Here is a 25,736-nt window from a genome sequence, read left to right as displayed (position 1 = left end):
AAAGATAAAGTCTAACTCATTAATGCGTATGATCGGCAAAAAAATAGTGTTCGCAATCTCGCTGCAAAATTCAAAATTGGGAATACGCAGGTAAGCGACATCCTAAAGAAAAAAAAATGAACTGCTCAAACAATTTTGGCAACACGTAAATGATCAGGTTCAAAAATCATTCCCGAAAACTTTGGACTTCAAATTGACAATGTTACGAATGAGTGGTTTTGTCAGCGCACGTGCTAAAAAAATTCCCATTAATGGGCTTATTATTAGGGAAAAGGCTTTGGAGGTTCAAAATCTATTGGAGTAAATGAGTTCAAAGCTTCTGTGGGATGGCTAGACAAGTTCAAAACTCGGCATAAAATTTCTTGGAAAACCATAAGTGGTGAAGGTGGATCTGTTGATACTGGGGTTATAACAGAGTGGACCATCAAATTGGAAGATTTATGTCGTGATTTTGAAGCTAAGGATATTTACAACTGTGACGAAACAGGGTTGTTTTTTAAAGCTCTTCCTGAAAAAACAATGAGTCTAAAAAACGAAAAGTGCCAGGGCGGAAAAATTTCTAAGGAACGCTTGACTGTACTATTGTGTACAAATATGCTGGGAGACTTTGAACAACCTCTTGTTATAGGAACACCACAAAATTCTCGTTGTTTCAAGGGCATAAAGTTGAATCTTTTGAATGTTGACTGGAAGTCTAATAAAAAGGCGTGGATGACACGAGATATCATGAGCGAATAGATAAGTCACTTTAACGAAAACATGATTCTTCAAAATAGAAAAATTATTCTTTTCATGGATAATGCTGCATCTCACTCGCACATTGAATTGTCCAACATTCAAATCATTTTTCTGCCACCAAACACATCTGCAGAGTGTCAGCCCTTGGATCAAGGGATAATAAAAAATTTTAAACTTCACTACAGAAAACGTTTTTTAAGACATCTCATTGCAAGTATGAACGATGTAACATGTGCGAGTGCCCTTGCAAAGAAAATCAGCATCCTAGATGCAATTCAATGGATTTCCTCATCAGTAAACGCAATTAGAAAAAAAAACTGTCGTCAACTTTTTTGTAAAGTCTGGCTTCTCAAACGCAAAAATTGAAGTTGTGAACAGCAATGTGGAGCACCAAGAAGAACAAGAACTTCAACATCTATTGATAATGTACGATACTTCAGCTACAAGTGACCCTGGCTACAAAGATAAAACTCTAACCTCACTACAGAAGATGGTGCTCTAGATATCAACAACATTATCATCGATATTTTTCAAGAAGTTCCTCGTGAGGATGAAGAAATGGAAGGAGGTCATTCTGTCGAAGAACATATTAACGACGAACCACCGATGAAAATAGAAGAAGTGCTCCTACAAATCAATCATTTAAAAATGTTTTTTGCCACTGAAGAAGATACTGAAGGACTTTCGATGGTTTCTTCACTCCAAACAAATGTTGAAAACAAAATTATCAGCCGGAAGAAGGTGCAGAAGAAAATAAGTGATTACTGTATGTATTTTTCTTAAGATAAATTCATAATATGCATAGCACAATTGTATGTATATTATTTACAAATATATTGTTCAAAATCTGTATATAATTTAATTGAATTTTACATTAAACGTTTAACGATTTTTCTTTTTTTTTTTCTCCCTCAGACTTCTTGTTAGCGGACACTTCTCTCTAACTGACAGATATTCGTTCCCCATGGCTGTCCATTAAAGGGAAGTTTCACTGTAAATATAATTGTTCTTGATATAAGTAAATATAAAGAATTATTATTAAATTACAGTTGCTCAGGATGAAACGGATACAAAAATATAGATTGTGACAAGTTTAATAATAGGAAATATACATATATTAGATTAGATACATACAAATAAAAGCTTTCGGTTGTTTAGTCAACCTTCTTCAGTTAAATTGACAGTTAGAATGGAGATGAGGGCGTGTACTGCCAATCTTGTACGTGAAGTGCGTGATTAATTGTTAGAAGTTGAAGACTGTGGCTGTGATGTATGTGGACGTGGCCAGCATTTGTCAGTGGACAGGATTGCTGTTTCGGTGATAGGGTGGACTCGACAACCACTGTTCTTGTTCACTGAGGTATTGGAGCATTTGATGTTTAACGACCGCGTCGCCGATAATGGCGTGACTTATCCACAATCACGACATTGCGGTGTGGGTCAATGTCGTGGTGGGTGGCCCAAACGTGTTCGGCAATAGCTGAGTAGCACTTGCCATCACATGTGCAAAGCAACTCTTAGATAATGACGAAACCCTTGGCAGCAGAACAAAACTAACACCAGACGATATCTCCACTGCCCTCAGACTGTGCTTAACAGGCGGTGCAATTATGTTTAACGACTCCATTTACCAATAAGTACATGGCACAGCCATGGGTTCCCCGGTTAGTTCGGTCACGGCAAACATCGCGATGGAGGAATTAGAGGGTCGTCCATTTACAAACGTACCAGATCCCATTGCCTTTTAGTGTTGCTATGTGGACGATGTGTTCATAGTTATCCCCAGAAATTCAGGTGACCGAATCTTAGACCATCTCAATTCTCTGTCACCTTTCATAAAATTCATGATCGAGCTAGAGTTGGACAACACCATACCATACTTAGACACCCTTGTCCAGCGCGAGGGCACATGCTTGAAGACAACTGTCCATCATAAACCTATGTGTGCTGGCCAATTTACCAACTTCTGGTCAGCACATGCACGCAGCCATCTTCTTGCCACTGCACGAACCTTTCTAACTTGTGCCTGGACACACTCTAGCTCTGTAAATGAGAGGCGCACCGAAATCTAAAGTCAAGGCGGATCTTACGAGGTGTGGCTATCCCATCAATACCCTTGACAGGTGTGACCTACAGACACGTGACCACGTAGCGACCAACGGAAACATCCAAGGTGATGACTCAGCCACGAGTGCCTTTATCCCATACTACCCAAACCTATCACAACAGGTTTGTAGGATCTTAAAATCACATGGGATAAAATGCGTACAACTCCCAGGCAGAAAATTATGATCCCTCATCTCTAAGGTAAAAACACGTGTCCCCACTACAGAGCGGATTGGTCTACCTAATCTCTTGCCGTGACTGCACTAGCTGCTACATTGGGGAAACTGGGAAAAGGCTCAAAACACGCCTTTCCTAACACAAAAGAGCAATCTGCTTAGCGGATGTGGAGCACTCAGCTATTGCCGAACACGTTTGGGCCACCCACCACAACATTGACCCACACCGCAATGTCGTGATTGTGGATAAGTCCTGCCATTATCGGCAACGTGCCTGGTTGGAGTCGTTAAACATCAAATGCTGCAATACCTCAGTGAACAGGAACAGTGGTTGTTGAGTCCGCCCTATCACCGAAACAGCAATCCTGTCCATTGACAAATGCTGGCCATGTCCACATACATCACAGCCACAGTCTTCAACATCTAACAATTAATCACGCACTTCACGTACAAGATTGGCAGTACACGCCCTCATGCTCCATTCTAATTGCCAATTTAACTGAAGAAGGTTGACTAAACAACTGAAAGCTTTTATTTGTATCTAATCTAATTTCAATCTTTGTTTGTATCTAATCATATATCTAATCTAATATATGTATATTTCCTATTATTAAACTTGTCACAATCTATATTTTTGTATCCGTTTCGCTCTGAGCAACTGTAATTTAATAATAATAATGAATCCAGAGCACACAGGCCTCTTTAATCATAAATAAAAAGAACAATGTCAGAGAATAAAAAATGCATTAAGTGTTAATAAATTTTATCACATGGAACAAATTTGGAGTGCAATATATGCTGCACATTCTTGTATATTAAAACTTTTTTTTCTTGTGACTATATGGCACATCAGGTGAGTAATGGAAAGAAAACTTCAGTTGTTTTGTGGTTAGACAATGTGATACAGTCACTGCTTTAAATTTCAGTTTAAGGTTCCTATTTAATTTAAACTTTAAAATATCCTCATGTCCATTAAAGCTCTGTGCACCTTCTTCAGAACTATTTAAGTAATAATTTAAAACAGATGCAATATATATCTGAATAGATGTACACTGAGTGGACAGAAATCATGGCATGCTTACCTAGTAACGGGTAGACCCATCTTTCACCCAGATAAGGGCAATCACATGGCGAGGCATTGAGTCCACTACTTCACGAAACCATTCATGCTTGCTGCACTGCTGTCCATAATTCCTTCGCATTCCTGAGTAGAGGATTCAAAGCTCAAATGGAACCTTTCCATAGCATTCCAAAGATGCTCCACAGGGTTCGTGTCTGGTGAACGGCGAGGCCATTCCATGGTGGTAAAATCTGCAGAATGCTCTTCGAACCATGTTTTAGTCACCACGGCTCTATGGGGAGGTGCATTGTCCTGCTGAAGAGTCCATTGCCCTGTGTGTTCATGATGACCATGAAGGGATGCAGATGGTCTGCAAGGATGGACATGTAACCTGGACCATTCAGAGGTGTGTCTTGACGTATCAGAGGCACCAATGTGTGCCAGTTGAACATACCCCAGATCAAATCCGACCATCCACCTGCCTAAACAGTTCCTTGTTGACATGACTGGTGCATAGCTTCGTGCAGTTTCCGCCAGATGCGTACCCGCCTGTCCACTCAGAATAACTGGAAATGGGACTCATCAAACCAGGAGATCTGTCTCCAATCATTCAAGGTCCAGTGCCAATGTTTTTTTGCTCAGTTCAAGACTTTCCCTTAACAAAACCATGCTGTGTCTGAGCTATAACTGAAGTCTTGTCTAGATGATCCTGCAGTGCTTCTTTAATTTTCCTGGAACAGAAGTTAAACTCACAGGTCTTTACTTGTATCAGCCTTTGATCCTCCTTTGTGAATTGGGGTCACATTTGCACATCTCCAGTCTATGGGTACCTGCCCTGAGTCCAAAGAAGCTCTCAATTATGGCTAAGGGTTTGGTTACTTCCTTTGCTGCCTCGTTTAATATAACTGGATAGATCTCATCCATCCCTGGTGCCTTTTTTATGTTTATCCTCAACAATTTCTCCCCCACTTTCCTCCCAGTTATTACAAAATCACCTAGCTCACTGCCAGAGTTTACTTCACCTCTGGCATTCCTCTTCCTGAATAACTCCTCATGTGTGAATGTAGATGCAAAATACTCGTTTAGTTTGTTAGCCACCTGAGCAGCATCATCAACAGTTGAACCACCAATATCCAGTGGACCAATCTGATTCATCTCTTTCCTTCTAGAGTTTACATAGGTAAAGAACTCTTTTTCTCTTTTTCTTTGCATCCTTTGCCAAGGTTTTCTCATAATCTGCCTTTGCCTGCCTAATTCCCTTTGTGACTTGGTTACAGACCAGCTTATATCTATCATAGTCTTCCATGTAACCCATTAATTTATATGTATTCCATGCATTTTTCTTCTCTGCCATATGTCTCATTAGTTCATCTGACATCCATTTAGGCCTAAATCTTGAACAATATTTTTTTGTTGGTATGTAAAGCCTAGTAGCTTCCAAGATCAATTCTTTGAATGCTTCCCATTTTGGATTTGCTGTTAGTAACATCATCAGTTGGTCCCGCTGTATAGAATTTAAATACTGTCTCAGACCATCGTGGTCGCCTTTACGAAAGCAAAAACCCTTCCCTTTACCCCTGATGATAGTTACCTCTTTGAGTAAATCCCACTTCAGCACACTGTGATCACTGCCACCTAGTGGTTCCTTTATCTGCAGATTCTTAATGCATGGAGAATCACTACTGATAATCAGATCAAGAGTATTACTCCCTCTAGTTGCTTATAATGAGCAAAATGCAAGGTCTTACACTGATCATCATCACCAGTCATTTTCAATCCACTGCAGGATGAAGCCTCTCCAGCAACTTTCCATTTCCTTCTGTTTTGTGCAATGGCCATCCATTTACTACCCACAAAATTGTGAATTTCATCTGTCCATTTCCATTGTTGTCTTCCAGATTTTCTTCTAGCTTCCCTTGGGTACTATTCTGTTGTTTTCTTAGTCCATCTGTCATCATGTCTTCGGGCTATGTGCCCTCCCCAAGACCATTTCAGATCTTTAGTTTGATAAGAACATTCTTTACTTGAGTTTGCTGCCTAATCCATGTGTTTCTCTTCTTATCTGGCAGTCTCATTCCCAGTATAATTCGTTCGTTCTTCGCTGTGTAGTTCTCAGCTTCTCTTCCATTCTTTTGGTGAGTGCCCAAGTTTCACTTCCATAAGTCATGGTGGGGAGTATACATAGGTTCATTATTTTATGTTTCAGACAAATTGAGATATTGCTCCTCAGTATGTCTGTATTTCCTGAATGCCATCTATCCAGAATTTATTATTCTCTTGACTTCCAGCCATTTATCATTATTGCAGCTAGTGACTTGCCCCAAATAAGTATGACTCCACCTTTTCAATTACTGCTCCTTCAATCATTATATCCCTTTCTGTGGCATACTTGTTCATCATTACTTTTGTTTTAGCCATATTCATCTACAGTATGAAAAGCTTTCCTGAAATTCAAGTATATGATATCAAAATTATTTTTTGCATTTAGTTCACTTTTAACCACATCATAATACCAAATGGAATTGGTTAGACCTTTCCCTGAACAAACCCATGCTCTATCTGAATTATTATTGCAGTCCTGTCTAGATGATCCTGCAATGCTTCTTTAACCAGTGACTCCATTATTTTCCTGGGAACCAAAGTTAAACTAACAGGTCTGTAATTAATCGTGTCACCCTTTGATCACCTTTGTGAATTGGGGATACATTTGTACTTCTCCATTCTGTGGGGACCTCCTCTGAGTCCAAGCATGCCCCCATAATTATGACTAAGGGTTTGTTTACTTCCTTTGCCGTCTCCTTCATATAACTGGATAGATCTTCTCCTCAATTTCTCCTCCACTTTGCTCTCAGCTATTAAAAAATCATTTAACTCCCTGTTAGAGTTTAATATGCTTCTGTCCTCCACTTATCTACAGAATTCCTCATGTGCAAATGTAGATGTAAAATATTCATTGTTTGTCAGAAATCTGAGCAGGATCATCCTATCAACAGTTGAACCATCCATTTTAAGTGGACCAACCCGATTCATCCCCTTCCTTCTAGAACAGTTTTTGCTGTCTTTCTTTGCATCCTTTGCGAAAGATTTCTTGTAATCTGCCTTCGCTTGCCTAACCTCCTTTGTGACTTGATTACAGACTAGTTTATATCTACCATATGAATCTCTGTTGCCTGATAATTTATATGTATCCCATGCAGTTTTCTTCTCTGCCACAAGTCTCATTAGTTCATCTCACATCCAGTTAGGCTTAAAACTTGAACAGTATTTCTTGGTATGAAAAGCTTTAAATATTAAATCCTTGAATGCTTTCCACTTAGTATTTGCTGTTGGTCACATGATCAGTTGGTCCCACTGTATAAAATTTAAAAACAGTCTGAGACCACCTTTATGAAAGCAAAAACCCTTCCCTTTACCCCTTATGGTTATGTCTTTAAAATAAATCCCACATCAGTACACTGTGATCACTGCCATCTAGTGGTTTCTTTATCTGCAAATAATTAATGCGCAAAGAATCACTGCTGGTTGCCTCCCAAACATGCTGCCGTAGAAAGCAATCATCCAATAAATCCCCAAAAGTCTTGTTAGCGTGCGAGTGACCAACCCACGAGTTCCAGTCAATATCTCGGAAGTTAAAATCCCCTATTATAAGGCATTCTGATTTACTTTCCTCTCTATTTCTCTGTACAATTATTTGTTGTATTCATCAGAGTCATTAGACCTATAACACACTCCTGTTCTCATTTTTGCTCTCCTAGTGCTTATATAACACCAAACTGATTTAGCATTGCACTCTCCTATGTAAACTGGGTGCAATTCCTTATATTTTTATGTTTCTTATCTAGCAGCATAACCTATCCTCCCTTCTTATCTTTTCTGTACACATTGTACTCCCCATATTCCAATTCTGCACTGCATATATTTGTGTGATACCATGTTTCTGATATCCCAACAATATCGACCTTTGATGTCTTGACTAGCACTTCAAATTCATCAACTATACTCCTAGCATTGGTGTACATGAAAGTATACATGCACCTGTTCTTACTGTTAGTTACCCTAACAGAAAAAATGTAATTAATGATGTTGAAATTTCAAATGATTATTTAATGAGAAAACTTTCATGCCTACAGGCGAGTAAGGCTCCTGTGGTTGATGGCATATACCCTATAATCTTAAAGGAGGCGGCAAGTGAGTGCATTGAACCATTAAGGCTAGTTATGGGAGCATCACTGGAGAGATTCCGTAGGGTTGGTGTAAATTGGAACACAAATGCAGTTCTAGGAGTGTTAACGGGAAATTACCAACCAGCGAGTTGGTAACTTCAGTAGTTGGGAAAATCATAGAAGCAATAATCAAGGGTGTAATTCAGGATCATTTAGTTGGAAATGGAATTCTGTAGGACACACAGCATGGTTTTGTAAGGGGAAAATCATGTTTAACAAATCTGGTTAGCCATTTTGACAGGTCACTCATGAGCTGGATTTAGGGAATAATTTCGACATTGTTTATTTGGATTTCAGCAAAGCATTTGACTCAGTCCCACATGAGTGGTTACTTTATAAGTTGGAGTAGGCCGGAATCATAGAGAAAATCCTTAGATGGATAGCACGATGGCTTGAAGGCACCAGGCAGAGGGTTGTGATAAATGGTTATTTCTCAGATTGGGTTAATGTAAGTAGTGGGGTTCCCCAAGGATCAGTATTGGGACCACTGTTGTTTTTGATTATCTTAAATGACATCTATGAAGGAATGGAAGGCGTGAGGTCTAAACTTGCAGATGTAAAGATCGGTAGAGTAGTTAATGATCACTGCCAAGCAGAGCTTCTTCAAAGTGACCTAGATAGACAGACTTCCGGGATGGTCAGAAAAGTGGCAGCTATGCTTTAATTCAGCAAAATGCAAGGTCTTACACCTGGGGAACAGCAATCCCAAAATAACCTATCCACTTGGTGGAGTTGAACTGAAGTCAGCAGTAGTGGAGGAACGGGACTTGGGAGTTATGATACTGTCAGACATGAAGTTGTCTGAGAATTGTGGACAGGTTGCAATGTTGCACGGTGTCCTTTCAATGATTTTTTGAACATTTGCTAATAGAGATAATGACGTCATAATCACATAAAGGTGATTTTATAACCTTTATGTGATTAAATTATAAACAATTATTTTTTTTAAATTAGTACCGAAAAACCGGTATTTTTTTTTTTTATCAATACCGGTATTTTAATACCAGGATCTCGGTATTGTAAGCCCTACTCCTATTGTGTCTGGGCAGAATTGCAGATACCTTCAAATTTAACCCTAAATCGTAACTTTTTTTGAACATTGATCTATATTTGTTTATTAAATCTGCAGATCTCCTACTCTTAATGTCATTAGTGCCAGTGTGTACAATAATATCACCCTTTGTGCCCTTAAAGATGATATCTGCTCTACAACGTCATCAACTTTTGCTACTGGCAGACATACCCTGGCCCTGTTCCACCTATCCTTCTTGCACAATATATTACCTGTCTCCCTGACAGTAGAGTCACTGACAGTAACTAGCTCCTTTGGGACCCATGCTTTCTGCCTTGAAGATTGCCGCTGTGTTGCCTGATGCAAAAGAGTGAGCTTTGGTGTTGAGTTGGACAGCTGAGAGCTTGATGGGTTCCTCACTTTAATACCTTCAAGGGCATCTACCCGACTCTTAAAACTGATAGATGCCCATCGGAATGCTGAGTTGGCGCTTAATTTCTTAACATTCTCTGCACGTAGTACACACAAAAACATCCTCATTTGCTACATATCCTCTTGTAGGAAGGACCGCACGGATTTCACAAGTTGCATATTTTTTTAGGCTGTGATGCATTGGAGAATTGTCCCCGTCGGTTCTTCCCCCCCCCCCCCCCGAGTCACAGCACTTCTGCTTACAAAGTCAGAGTGCTGGCTTTGTAAGAGACAGTTCTATTAAAAAAATAAGAGATTACCTCAATCTTTTTTGTGGAATGCTTCCAGTCAGTTCTCTCCGAGCCTTGCAGCTCTGAAATTTTTACTAAGAGACAGTTCATAAATTCACTTGACTGCCCTCTTTTCAATAGTCTAGAAACTTAAGAGTGGTTTTGGCAGCACCATCCCAGACGTTGGAACAGTATTCTATGGTAGGTCGGATTTCAGATTTGTAGATGAGTAGTTTAGAAGAAAAGTTATGCTGAAAGTGAAAAAGAAAACCCAGTTTCAGTTTTTGGTAGTAAAGGAAGCAATATTTGTGATATGTTTATGGCAAGACAGATGAAAAGTCATGGAAATCCTTAATAGATATATGAGATTTTGTCTAGAAAATCGAGTGTCTTTGAAGACGAGCATAGGAGCAGTCAATTTTTTCAGAATTAAGACAGGATGGAATTTTAATGATTGAAGTTAAGTAAGTTTTCTTTGCCTACTCGGCATTTAAGTAATCGGTTGGTGGGTGTGTGACAAAGAAATTGAGGCCAGCTACCATCATCAAAACAATGAATAGGATTTTCATTCATTGGAGTTTTATTAATATACAAGAAGAAAAGTATGGGAAAAGAACTTAGAGCACACCAGCATTGCTCGACAATTTAGAAGACAGAGTGCCATATATGATCATCTGCAGTGAGTATTTAGAGAGGAATTTGGATATCTAATTGCAAAAATTAATCAGCAGGCCATAAGATGGGTACTTGTTTAGAAGATTTTTGTGCTGTGTACCATAAAATGCCGTAGAATTTTAAGAGCAGCTACTTGGGTTTCACTAAATTTTTCTGTTGAATTTGTTTAAAGATGAGGGACATATGTAAATATACCACCAGTTGATTGACACTGATGGAATCCATATTGGTGATCATTAATCAGATGGAAGGTTTCAAGATAGTTTAAGGGTTAGTGGTTGATGATTTCTCCCATTACTTTGGAAAGAGGAGATGGAAGTGCAATAAGGCAATAATTGGAATGGAGAGATTTGTCCCTCTTTTTAGGGACTGGCTGGATATGATCCTATTTCCAAATAGGAGGCAAAACACCAGTGCAATAAGAAAGCTTAAAAAGATAACACAGAACAGGAGGAAGTTCAGAAGCACAGTTTTGAGAACAATTTGAGAAAGTTAAGAAATACCATTGGGATCTGAACCTTCATTGGAATCAAAATTGTTCAGAATTCTTCTAATTTCCTTCTATTGGAAGACCACAGGAGACGTTGAGTGAAGTAGAGGAGTTACAATTAAAATAGGATGCTAGTTATTTGGCTTTATCTTTGGGTGAGGATACAACATAATCATGTCTTAACAGAGCTGTGACAAAAGATGGATAGAAGTTGCAGCCAGTAGCCTTGGCAAGAGATCAGAATGCTCGACTTGCTTTGGACAAAAAGCAAGTTTTGTATTCTTAGCCTGTTGAAAATCAAGTTTGGATTGATTAATAACTGTTTTATTGTTACAATCTTTAATATAGGCAGAAAATGAAGCAGGAGATTTGGATGGCAGCCATTTGCGTTATGCTATAATTTTATTTTGAACAGCCTTAGCACATTTATTGGAAAACCAAGGTTTAGATAAATGAAGAGTTTTTAAGATGGAATATGGAATAAAGGATTTCATTCCTACAAGAATAATTTTCACTGACATGATCTGAGCAAACATTTAAAACAGTAATCTAACCAAGGACAAGAAGAATAGAAATTTCACAGGTCATCTCATTTTGAATTCTTGTAATGTCACGCAACACAAGGCTGAGAATGTCCACGAGAAAGAGGATCCACTGGAGAAGAGACCATCACCAAATTGTGATATGAGGTGCCTAGAGGATGCCAACACTGACTGTGTACTGATGACGAGAGTTGTTTGTGAGAAAAAAGATCAAGACTATTGGGCGTGTGGATGAATTGTTTGGTATTGTGGTAAGTATATGAAAGATCTGTGCGAGGTCATTAGTAATTGCAAAAGCCTCAGCATTTCACCCAGCTGGGTTTGTATGACTAGAAAACTGAAGCCAGTTTGAGATGTGAATGATAAAATTGCCAAGGAAAGTGACCTTGCTGTTAGGAAGTTGAACTTCAGAGAAAGGAAGTCAAAGGGTTTCAAGTGTTAGTGGAGTGGGAGGACAATAAGAGGCAACAGATGAATTTGACAGAATGGGGTAGTGAGATTTTATGCTAGAGGAAATTGCAAATTAGGAAATCTCTGACAAGGTGTATCAGAGCAGACATATGCACAAGTACAGCCATTGAACCAAAAGGAATTATAAAGTGAATAATTAGGAACACTGACATGAGTAGTGGTTGAAGCAATTGGGATTCTATCAGAAGTATGCGGAAATGGAAATCACTAAAATTGGAACAAAGTCCACATATTTGTGAAATGAATTAGAAAGTTTTGGAAGGTTTAGATCTTTTACAGATAGGTTTGTTCTGTTAGTTTGGCAATTCATGGTGCATTCAGTAGATAAAGTGAAAGTAGGAGTGGGATATGTGAGATTAATGAAGTTTTTGGATATGGCATACGCATAGGAAAAACATGCCCATCTACTTGGCATAATGTGGTCTCGATAATGTCCCTTTAATACATGCTACTTGGATTCCCTCTATGTTGTTTTCTGGCAGAATAGAGGCAGCGAGATAATACACTAGCTGATCCACATCTCTTCTAGAGAGTTACCAAGGGTTCCTGGACTGTCTAGGCTGACCTGCTATAACTTTTTAGAGCTGTGCTACCAATGTAAGAAATATTGGATCTTGTCATGATGCCCATCTCATACTGCAATGAAAGAGATGGGGATGCCGGAGCTATGCTCTGCAGCTAAACTTGACCGTGAAGCCTCCAATAAGCAAAGTGGTGGTATTGCACCAGATGAGAGAGAGAGAGAGAGAGAGAGAGAGAGAGAGAGAGAGAGCAAGAGCGAGCTACCACCTAGTGTTGCCTGGGACACAAAAGGGCATCATTCCTGTGTATGGATGTGGACACCACACCTTGACCTCTGCTTATGTTTGTTCACACCTGGATTTTTGCCACATTAAGATCAGTGTTTTTAGAACTTGCACATGGGAGCTGTACCCAGAGTTATTAACAGTCTCATCACTGTGAAGGTATAAGAAGAGGATTTGGTTTTTTGCAGAATGACCAACATTTTAAATTTGTTCCACTCAACTCTCAAGTGGTAGTTGATTATCAGTGCCCCTAGCATTTTAGACTCCATGATAGGCTAGGGCTTGCTCCAAGCCTAGCCTGTCATAGCTAGATGAATTTCTGACAACCTTCAGGGACCATTTTATGCACAAACACGAAGATTGTATAAGATAAATTTAAAACAGCTTGAAATACTGTGGCCAAGTATGGAGACTACACCTAAAAAAAAAGCTTCTTGAAAGGGTTCGAAATGGGCAACTTGTTTGATTGAGATCTGCATCAGGGTGCTTGTATGAGGAAAGACTTCATATATGTAGTTTACAGCTTGTCAACCAGGCACCTTAGTGGACCTGACCGAGGGCTATAAAGCTCTGTGGAGAGATGCAGGCAAAATTTTTCGGTTATAAACGATTCCAGAAGTAAGAGGCCAAAAATTCTAATTTTGTTGAAAGAGGTTACACCGGGTTGTAGGAAGTTTTTTTTTTTTTTTTTTTTTTTAGTTAACAAGTGGATAATTAGTGGTTTCATCAGTAGTTGAGGTTTATAGCTTGGGGAAACTTAAAGGCTAGCTGGATCAATGTGAGGAGAGAATCACACAGGTAATTTATTTTCTTTATTTTTTTTATATATGTTTTCTTTTTTAATTTTATATATTTTATTATTTCATTATTTATTTTTATTTTTTGGGTGGTGTAGCGAAAACCTGTGCTTTCGAGTTGAAAGCACAGGCTTTCGCTACATAGGCTTTCGAGGCGAAAGCCTATGGAGTTTGAGAAGTGGTTAAGCTCCCTCTCCGTTTGGTTGGTGTCATGTAGATGGTGGTCAGAAGTGAGTTGTTTTTCAATTACAGGTTGACCCTTGTTAATCTGGCAGCATTGGGACCTGTGGGGTGCTGTATTAGTGAGTTTGCCGGATCACCGGTGGTTATATTAGCACATACAGTTTACCCAACAGCTAACACCTCATCCTACCTTTAATTAACACATTGACTGCCAAGCTAGTTTAAGAAAAAAATTCCCCAAGAGCCAAAAAATATTTAGCAAATAATTTGATTAGTAATTCTAAATAAATATTGTAATGTCAGTGTTGTCGTTTTTTCGTTTAAAATATCAACAAAAGTGTGTGTGTGTGTGTGTGTGTGTGTGTGTGTGTGTGTGTGTGTGTGTGTGTGTGTGTGTCGTAATACGTGGCCCAGTAGGTTACTATTTCTTGAGAAGCCGTGTCGACCACATAGTGTGATGCTATTACTGCATACATGTGAAGGTCGTTTGTGAATAGTTTATTGCACATGCTGTAATAAAACTAATTGCAATAAAATAAACTCTCAAATGTCGCAATAAGTTTGTCAGTATTGTTTGTGAAAACATGTTCGTTAGCGCACTGTATTATCCATCATATTGAGTTGTGTTTTTCTGCAAGTTTGTACAAGTGTGTTGTAAAAAAAAAAAAAAAATCTAAAAAGGAATGGCTAAAAGAAAATTACTAAAATAAGAGGAACTGAGAGAAATTGCTGCAATTTATAACTAAGCAGAGAAACTTCTCACAGACACACCGCTGTCGAGTTTTTTCAGAAGTTCAACTTTATCTGTTATGGACAGTACGGTGTTTGCACTTTATACCACGAGAAGTACTTCCTTTATGCATTGAAACCATGGCTGGGATTAAATGTGAGCAGGTTATAATAATAAATGCAAAAAAACAAGTATGAATAGCTTGCCAGTGTTTACATGCTGCAACCAACACCGCCAAAACGGTAGTGGCAGGTTGGTGCGCCGACTGGGAAAATTTGAAATTATGTCCGGATTACCGGTGGCCGGATTAGTGATGGTCGACCTGTATATGTAGTTGTCGAGAAAGGGAGTTTTGTTAGCCTCTTTCTCGAGCATAAATTTAGTGATTGTATTCCTTGTTTTTAGAGTGGGTACGAAATTGGTCTAATTTCTCCATGTTGTCAAATTGCGAGTGTGTTACCCACGAAGTGGAGTATTTATCTTATAGTGGTTTGCAACGTTGTTAGAGCCTTTGTTTTCAACATGAAACTGTTGCCAGTATTATTTATGTTGTAGTGTTATACATAGTCAGGACTCTGTCTTTGTTAAACTGATCTTCAAATTTAAAATATGCCTGCCCTACTATTAAGTCTGAATTTCATATTGTTTTCCAATTTGACTAGTGTAAAGCAGTGGTATAGCAGAAAATTGAGGTCTCCTTTGCACTCACAAAATTTATAGGATATTTTATTTTCTATGATATTTATGAAGCCATTGTTCTTCCTTCCAGAGACACCCCTGTGGTGCATGGTCAGCAGTGCCACTGTGCATGAGATATTGTTTGGTCACAGAAAGCAGGATATTTATGAACTTTGGATTCGTCAAAATTCAATAGTGTCGTTTAGTGGACTTTGATATCTTTAGTTTTTTTACAGGAATAGAGTTTTTAGCCTTTTGAATGTGAGATCATCAACATTATTGGTTATGAGGAGGTTCTTGAGAAATTTTTTTGTGACTTGCTGTAATCTGTTAGTGGGTTCTAACTTGAGGATGTAGTGTTTTTTTGTATTTCGTTAGATGAACGGCTGTAAAACTCCCAGTTAAAAATTCCAAATAATTTTATTCACCTAAAATGTGAATAAAATTATTCACACCTGGCAAAAACAAAGGAATTACATTTTTTCATTACTATCCAAGTTTTTATATTTAGCAATAGTGGGAAGGTATACTAGAAATAATAGATATTATTTTTAACAGTGAAATACAATAGAATCTCACATATCCAGGTTGCGGATTAACCAGGGGTTTCTCATACTAGCTCACTATAGTCATATTTTAATAATCCTTCAATTTTAATTTTGTGTGATTAATTTGGGAATTCTCTGAGGTTTTTTTTTTTTTTTTTTAATTTCTGTCTGTGTGTATCAATCGTGTTAAAACAGAAAAGGTTTCTATTGAACAATAACTTCAGCTTGTTAACCCCAGGGGCTCACATCTGGTGAGTATGGGCTTGGCACTCCTAGGGTCCTGAGCTGGATATCATCATTCTTCTCTTTCTTGGTGATTTCCTTCTACTTCTCTCTCTCTCTCTCTCAGGGTAACTCAGAAATTTTTTTTTTGGCTGGTGCAGTATAAGCCTCAGGTGCTTCCTTGCACCATATGGCTAATAATAATAATATGATAAAGCTGTTAGTATCAACTTTAATGAGTCTATACTCGACTACATGGAACAGCAAGGACATGCTACTCTCGTGGGCGAGGTGATGCTTGTACATTTATAATGTGTATTTTCAGGTAAGCAAACCAGTGAGAAAAAGCGTACATTATTGTTTTCCTTTCTCAGCAAATTAATTAAATGCTGTATAAAATCTTGTTACATTGTAGTATACTTTAATAATGTATACAGTATTTATGTTAATAAACTTACATTTTTTTGTCATGTTTACAAGTGTTTCTTCTGTTCTTAATATTTGGGCTTTCTGTTATCTGGACAGATTTATTTCTCAATCACCCTTGATGATCTATAATCTACTGTGTGTTGAGCGGACAGAAATCATGGATACCTACCTAGTAACTTGTAGGCCCACCTTTTGCCTGGACAAGGGCAGTCACTGGCGGCCATTGAGCCAACTAGTTCACAGAAGCATTCCACAGGTATTTCCGTCCATGCTTGCTGCATCACTGTCCATAATTCTCTCACATTCCTGGGTGGAGGATCCAAAGCTCCAACGGACCTTTCCACAGCAGCCCAAAGGTGCTCCACAGGGTTCATGTCTGGTGAACGGGGCGGCCATTCCATGGTGGTAAAATCTACAGAATTCTCTTCGAACCATATTTTAGTCACCACAGCTCTGTGGGGAGGTGCATTGTCCTGCTGGAAGAGTCCATTGCCCTGTGGGTGCACAATGACCATGAAGGGATGCAGATGGTCTTCAAGGATGGACATATAACCGGGACCATTCAGAGATGAGTCTAGTCGTACCAGAGGTGCCATCATGTGCCAGTTGAACACACCTAGACTATTACTGACCGTCCACCTGCCTAAACAGTTCCTTGTTGACATGACTGGTGCATAGCTTTGTGCAGTTTCTGGAAGATATGCACCCTTCCGTCCACTTGAAATAACTGAAATGGGACTCATCAGACCAGGAGATCCGTCTCCAATCATCCAAGGTCCACTGATAATGCTGCCAAAATCTTTATTACAGTTATTGTCAAAAACACTTTGCACTGAAATGGACTGTTTTTCTACTGAAAAACAAATATTTGTATGAAAATATAACTCCTGTTTCCATGAATCTGTCATCTTTGTAAATTGGACTTTTATTTACAAATATCAAGACTTTGTAGTATCCAGATGAGAACAAGAAAATGTCATCCCTCCCACTAAATGAACAGATCCCAATCATATTGTATTAATTTTGCTCCTGTTCCACTACATAAAATTCCATTGTTCCATACATGAGAAATGCCACCGAGAATTGGTTGGCTGGATGTGGTTGCAACGACGGTGGGACTGTTAGTAATCCTGGGTATAACCTCCGTGCACAAGTACACGGTGGGTTGACCACCCAGGTGTGAACCAACGTAAGCAGGGGTCGAGGTGTGGCACCCACACCACATGGAGGAACGCCGCCCCCTCTATGTTACCAGGCAGTACTAGGTGGTAGATCACTCTCATCAACCGGTGAAATGCCACCACTTTGCTTATTGGAGGCTTGAAGTGGTGAAACCCATGTTTAGTCTCTAGAGCTAAGTTCCGGTCAACCCTTCCCTATCTCTTCCATCATGCACTATGATTGATGACTTTTGAGGTTATGATGAATGTTGTGGCGAGATCCAATATTCCTTACATTTCGAGGGTACAGCTCTAAAATGGTGTTCTCAGGCTGGCCGCTAGTTAGTACACTGGACCGAACCTATTGTTAACTCTCTAGGAGGCTTCCGGATCAGCTAGTGTATAATCTTGCTACCTCTACTCTGCCAGATAGTGACTGGAGGGAGTCCGAGTAGTGTGTATGCGAGGAGCATTGTCGAGACCACATTATGTCAACGATCTGGGTATATTCTTACCACGTGTATGCCATATCCAAAAATTTCATTACTTCATACAGCATGTCCCACCCACTTTTTCTTACTATTGAATACATCATGAATTGTCAAACTAATAGAGCAAGCTTATCTGCGAAAAGATCTAAACCTCCCAAGCACTTCCTAATTCATTTCACAAATATACGTGGTCTCAATTCTAATCTCAACGATGTCCATTTTCACTTGCAGTCTGCCAAACCCCATGTACTTTTTCTGACAGAATCTCAGTTATCGGTTGATTCAACTACTGCTCATTTCAGATGCCCAAATTATTCGCTGTATGATTCCTTTCGCCTCAAAGGTGGTACTGTGCATATGTCTGTTCTGATATTCCCTGTCAGAGACTTGGCAATTTGGAATCTCCTCTCTTTGATCTTCTCTGGCTTAAAATCTCTCTACCTCATTGTGTCAAATTCATCTGTTGTCTCTACCGTTCTCCCAACTCCACTAATCACTTGGAGCTTTTTGACTTCCTCTCTTTGCAACTTGACTTTCTCCAGTCCAACTTTCCTAACAGTGAGGAAATTTTCCTTGGTGATTTTAATGTTCACAACTCCAGCTGGCTTCCGTTTTCTAGTCACACCGACCCAGCAGGTCGAGATGCTGAGGCTTTTGCAATTACTAATGACCTAGCACAGAGTGTTCATTTACCTACAAGAATACCGGACAATCCTAATCATACAGCCAATATGCTTGATCTTTTTCTCACAAACAACCCTTCTAAGTACATGGCCGAAGTGAGAGGTCCTTTATGCACTTCAGATCACAACTTGGTGATTGTCTCTTCTCCAATGGAACCTTTATCTCATGGCTATTCCCAATCTCTTGTTGTTTGGCATTACAAGAATGCAAAATGGGATGACCTGCGAGACTTCTTTTCTTCTTTTCCTTGGTCGGATTACTGTTTCAAAACTTCTGATGTCAACGTTTGCTCAGATCGTGTCAGTGAAATTATTTTTGCAGGAATGGAATTCTTTATCCCACACTCCACTTTAAAATCTCGTCCTTTATCTAAACCTTGATTTTCCAATAAATGTGCTAAGGCTGTTCAAGAGATGAATGTTGCATATCGTAATTGGCTTGTTTCTAATTCTTCAGTTTCATTTTCTGCCTACACCAAAGCTCGCAACAATTGCAAAGCAGTTATTAATCAGTCCAAACTAGAGTTTGAACAGGCTAAGAGTAGAAAACTTGCTTCTTGCCCTAATGGTAGCCGAGCATTCTGGTCACTTGCCAAAGCTATTGGCCGCAACTTTTGCCAATCTCTGCCCCCACCTCTGTCCAAACTAGATGGTTCTGTTGTCACTTCAGCCAAGGATAAAGCTGACCTGCTAGCATCCCATTTTTCTTCCAGCTCATGTATTAATGATCTTGGAAAAACACCTCCCACCATTCCCAATACGCTCCATTCAGTGCCTCCTGTGGTCGTCCGTCAAAAGGATATCAGAAGGATTTTGACGAATCTTGATGCTAAGAAAGCTCCAGGTCCTGGTGGTATTTCTCCACTTGTTCTCCAAACCTGTGCTCCTGAACTTACTCCTATTCTTTGCGCCTTTTTTCACTTTCTTATTCCAAAGGTGTTTTTCCTTCTGCTTGGAAATTTGCTCATATCCAGCCAGTTCCTAAAAAGGGTGACAAATCCCTCCCATCCAATTATTGTCCCATTGCAATTACTTCTACTCTTTCTAAAGTAATGGAGAAATCAATTAACCGCCAACTGTTAAACTACCTAGAAACCTTCCGTCTGATCAACGATTGCCAGTATGGATTCCGTCAGTGTCGATCCACTGGTGATATTCTGGCTTATGTTACCCATTTATGGACTAATTTAATGGAAAGATTTGGTGAAATACAAGTAGTTGCTCTTGACATCTCAAAGGCTTTTGATTGTGTTTGGCATAAAGGTCTTGTAAACAAGCTTCCATCTTATGGTTTGCCAACTGTTTTTAGTAATTGGTTATCCAGTTTTCTCTCTGATCGCTTACTGAGGGTGATGGTAGATGGCTCTCTGTCTTCTAACTTCTCCACTAATGCCATTGTCCCCCAAGGTTCAGTTCTTTCCCCCACTCTTTTCCTCTTGTATATTAATGACCTTCTTCCATTGACTGGAAATCCTATCCAAAGTTTTGCCGATGATAGCACATTGCATTCCACTTTCCATTTTGAGAAACCTTGTCCTGCTCAATCAGCTACAACTTCTCGAAAATCTGCTACCAATTCCTTAAATGCCGGTCTTCAGGTAATTCTCCAGTGGGGCAAAGACAACTTAGTTGATTTCAACCCTTCTAAAACTCAGTCTTGTCTTATATCTCGCAAAAAGGATTCTTCTGCTCCTATGCTTATCTTTAGTGACACTCCGATTTCTAGGCAAAGTGATATATCTCTTTTGGGGATTACCCTGACTTCTAATCTCTGTTGGTACAAGCACATTACAAAAATTGCTTCCTCTGCATCTAAAAAACTTGGTTTTCTCTTTCACTCTCGGTGTTACTTTTCTTCCAAACAGCGGCTCACTCTGTATAAATCGCAAATCCGCCCTGCCATGGAATATTGTTCCCACATCTGGGGTGGTGCCCCCCAAATTCTCTCTCTCTCTCAGGCTTCTTGATTCCATTCAGAAGAGGGCAGTTAGGTTAATTAATGACTCACATCTAACAGAGTCTCTCCACTCGCTTTCTCATAGACGTACTGTTTCTGCTGCATGCCTCTTCTACAGATACTTCCATGGGCACTGTTCTTCTGAATTGGCTTCTATAATTCCCGCTCTCTCTTTCAAAACAGTCCGAACACGTGCCGCCACCAGCCAACATCCATTTACTGTCCAGCTTCAAACACACAGAACCAACTTTTTATCTTCCTCATTTATTCATTCAACTGCCGTTTTCTGGAACAACCTTCCTTCATACATATTTCCTGAAAATTACAGTTTACAGAAGTTCAAATCCAATGTCAACAAATATCTTCTTTTGTCTTCTCAACCTCCAATCCAAGCACGGTACTAAGTACTATAGGTTCTAATACCTCTCGTGTTTGGTGTTCACATAAAAAAAAAAAAAAAAAAAAAATGCATCGCAACGTTGCGCGGCTTGTAAATTAAATACACTAATTAAATAAGTGGAGTCGAGACTCATTAAAGTTGATGCTTATCACCTTTTTAATGTTTATTGATAAGTTGAAGGTTCTGTTCAACAGAAGTAACAATGCTTTTCCATTTTGACATGATGGATGCAAATAAATAAATAACAAAATACTGAGACAAATTTTAAAATCAAGCAGCATTAGTACAAAATTGGATGATTACTGAAATATGATTGGAGTGAGCTCGTTGTCAGAAAGCAATGCTGGGGAAAATAATTCTTTTTGAGAATTGAAAGCTGTTGTTTACTGGAACATTGCAAAATGTAAACAAATGACACCTATAATGGAATTCTATGTATTTCTTTTTGTTATGACATTTATGCTAAATTTAATACTGTAAAGATATGAGTAATCTACAATATGTAACTGCAGGAAACATCCAAAAGATTATAGCAAATAGTGGGGTATGAATGGATACATCAATGAAGACTACACGAGGCTCAAGAAAAACTCGCAAGAAACAAAGAACAAGGAGACAGTCGGTAAGAGTGCAAAAACATCTGTGAATCTTTGAGAAGGAAAATCCTAGCAGACTACACAAATTTCAGAGGAAAAAAAAAACAAAAAACAAAACAACAAAAAAAAAAACAGAGAAGCTCAGAAAGGAGGAAGCATAAAAATGACAAAGAAGAAAGTCGAAGAAGATGGCATGGCTTTTCTTTCAAGAATCCACCTTTCACTTGAGTCAAAAAGTGTGAATGGGACTTCCCAAAAACAAATATGTTTTTTGCAATTTTTATCAGAAAATTTGAGGTCCTTTCTTTTTTTTGTGGAGATGATAATGAATGGAAACATTCATTGCCTTTTCCATAAAAAGACAATGTTGAATAATGGGCTTATGCCTTAACATCTTGAAGGTTCTATAGATTTTATAATCAAGCAAGACAGTGCACTCTTCACTTTCTTGTGTTTGCATAATCTCAGTAACACGTAACACACCTGCCTCAATGATGGAAGGGATGATGTACTTTAAAACAGGTGACATGGTGATCTTGCCCTCCCCTGCCCTGAGACACACTGTAATGGATGCCATATTTCTACAATTGAAATATCACTGGAATACACTGAAAAATACAATTGAAATACTACAACCATTGCCAACATACACATCCTTGAACTGAAATGAATAATCAATTAGGCAGTGACATCATTTACTACAGCTATAATGGCAAGGGCTTGGGAAGAAATAGACTATCAAATCAGTCTCCATTGTTATGACTCATTGGGGCCATATTTGAGGGCAAATATAAGTCCATATCCTAATGATCCCATAGGATCCATAGGATATGGGCTCCAGTGATATGGGCCATGAGTCACACAGAACACATTAATTTGGAAACCTTTAGAGGTTCTCTAGCCACCTTTTTCCCAATAGTGATAAATGCTGATTTTCCTTTCATTAATTTTGAAACTGTTTTTTCTTTTTAAATCACTTTGATTTGTTATATGGAATCATAATAAAAGGTGAAGTTAACAAAAAAAAAAAAAAAAAAAAATGTTGTAGTTAGTATAAAAAATGTGTTATTTTCAGAGAAAAGAATAAACTGGTAAAAAGTATGGAAAAGCTTCAAGTTGAGTTGAATCATTTAAGGCTAAAATATGAAGATGTAAAAAAATCTAGGCAAGATACTTTGAAAGAGGTAAGTGTGTATTTATTTTTCCCATTTTTTCGGGGAAATTGATTTAATCTTCTATTGCTTGGAGTTTATTTTTTAAATAATTAGTAATTATTGTTGAGCATAATTTTCATCATTAATTTTTAGGTGTAATTTATGGCAGAGCTTGACAAATCCTGGATATAAGGTTCCCATGGTTTTCTCCCTCTCATCTAGTCTTTATGATAATATTTTATCTATATTTGATCGTTAAATAATTTGTAACACACGAAATAAATACACTGACTTAAAACTGAATCCAACTCTACTCTTATTATAGCTATATGTAGGTAGCTTTTTGGCCATTCAGTTTCCACTCTAAAGAATACTTTGCACATTTGCCCAAATTCTTTGTAGGAATCCACATTTTTTATAGCTTTAGTAGATGTTTTCAGTACATATAAGTATTTATTTTTATGTTTATTTAGACCTTATTAGGTTTTCACTATTTGCTTATAACATTTCAATCATGAAATGTGTATGCAACTAGCAGAAAGTTGGATAATGAGAAACTGCAAGTAATGAATTTCTTCTTCCTTCTGCTGAAAAGTACAAGTTAAAATTCTACCAGTTCATCAGTTGAAACAGTAACCAAAATATCACAGCTTCAGAAGATTTCTATTTTCAGTACATTGATGTAGAAGATATTTATTTTTTAACAAGCAGGGAGTAGTGTAAATAAAAGAACACCTGAAATCTAACCACATTACCAGGTGCCATTGTGCTCAAACACTCAAGTGCACTGGAATGTTTTTTCACAAATTGGCTAGCAACTTTCACAAATTAAATTATACCCCACCTTTGGGGTATTTAATTATATCTCAAAGATGGGGTATAATGTAATATAATCCCCACTCTTATAGAAATTCACAAAACCTGATTACAAGTCCCATCCTGAAAAAGGCCTCTGAGGTTGGAAAAATTCATATTTTAGCATTAGATCAGCTCACACACCAACCATAAGAATAAGTATTTACTGTAACTAAAATATATACATATTAAAATAAAATAACTATTTACAAAAACTGCTATTATATTAAATTAAATTATATACATGTAAAAACATTAAAACTGTGATAAAATCCTTAAGATAAAATACACTAAAATAAACCGGATTAAAAGCGATAAAAACAATAAAAGTCTCTGGAGCTTTCGGAAGCATCGGCTTCCTTCCTCAGCAGTAACAAAACTTCCTGCAGCACATCCATATATAACAGGCTCACGGTACCTATACACGTGGTGCAGTCGGCACATGGTCTGAACTGGAAGCGGAAATAGCTCGGGAACGTGTTACGCAGAACCGTTCATCCGTACTTAGGATGATAGTTTCAAACAGAGGATGCATACGCATACCTCTGTCCCTATTCATAATATTGTGGTCGGATGAACAGATTCGTAGGCTCTCGAGCCATTTACGGTTCCAGAACCCATGCGCTCGATCCACGATAACCGCATCCTCTGGGGAAATTTGATGCTGCTTCTCCCAAAAATGTTCGGCCACAGCAGACTTATTGTAATCAGCGGTTTTTATAGCATTTGCATGCTCCCCCAGACGATCCTTGAGCCGTCGTTTTGTCTCGCCCACATAACATTCCCCACAATCCGGGCATTTTATCCTGTATACTACTCCACTACTCAGGTCCTTTGCTATTGGGTCTTTTACCTGAGACAACACTGTGTGCAACCTCCGCCCGGGAAGCTGCACACAGCGTGTTTTATAACCCCGCAAAACTCTAGCGAGATGCTCAGTAACGCCCGGATAGTAAGGAATGTATGCGGTAGCCACAGGAACAAATGGTTCCTGACGGTTAGACTCTATTCCTTTACTAAATCTGTCTATGATCCTCTGGGGGTATCCGCATTTTCTAAGGTCTGCTGTGACTCGTCTAATTTCACATTCTTTGTCCTCAGAGGTGGTGCAGTGTGACCCTGCTCTATCTAGTAGAGCTTTCACTACACTATTCTTATGCTGCCCAGCTTGTGCTGAACTATAATGGGTGTACTGGCCTCTGCACATAGGTTTTTTAAACACAGAAGTTTTGAGCCTAGGGCCTACCCTAAAGACCAGTGCATCCAAGAAAGGAAGGGTACCTCCTGTTTCCACCTCTGAGGTAAATTGTATAAATTGGGAGAAGCTATTAAGCCAATGAAGTGCATCATCCTCTCTCCCCTTCTGGACCACGGTAAAGGTATCATCAACATACCTTTTCCATTTCTTTATGGGAAACTGACATCCACTAAAAACCCTGTCCTCTAACTCCTCCATGGCCAGATTGGCCACGATGGCACTAATAGGAGATCCCATGGCTGTACCGTGAACCTGTTTGTACATAACACCTTCGTACACCATAGTGGTGCTGGCCAGACAAAGTTCCACACCCGAACAAATATCCTCTACATTTAAAAGCGATCTATTACTCAAAGAGACATCATTACTCAAAGATTTTCTAACACAATATATTCCATGTTTAATTGGAATGCATGTGAATAGTGACACCACATCAAAAGAAATCATGCTCTCATTTTCATTTATAATCAAATCTTTCACAAAATTCACAAATTCTTTACTGTCTTTTATGACATAGTTGGACTGGCCCACTATAGGCGAAATCAATTTAGCAAAATACCCTGACAAAGCATATGTGGGGCTTCCTATAAATGAT

At 38.7% G+C, this 25,736-nt stretch overlaps 1 protein-coding gene across 8 annotated transcripts in view; it reads left to right on the top strand.

The window, feature by feature from the left end:
* LOC150079127 (coiled-coil domain-containing protein 102A) overlaps positions 1-25,736 on the top strand; it is a 267,304-nt gene that overhangs the window by 121,155 nt on the left and 120,413 nt on the right. For all 8 annotated transcript variants that reach the window (XM_090383724.1, XM_090383725.1, XM_090383722.1 and 5 more), the window contains one exon: positions 22,950-23,058. In XM_090383724.1, the coding sequence (XP_090239850.1) occupies positions 22,950-23,058 (109 nt within the window). The remainder of the gene's footprint in view (positions 1-22,949; positions 23,059-25,736) is intronic.

Source organism: Mastigoproctus giganteus, chromosome 10 (genome assembly GCF_048544385.1).
Source record: "Mastigoproctus giganteus isolate SK-2022 chromosome 10, ASM4854438v1, whole genome shotgun sequence".
In the NCBI taxonomy this organism is placed as follows: domain Eukaryota; kingdom Metazoa; phylum Arthropoda; class Arachnida; order Uropygi; family Thelyphonidae; genus Mastigoproctus; species Mastigoproctus giganteus.
This window is presented reverse-complemented; position numbering and strand designations above follow the sequence as displayed.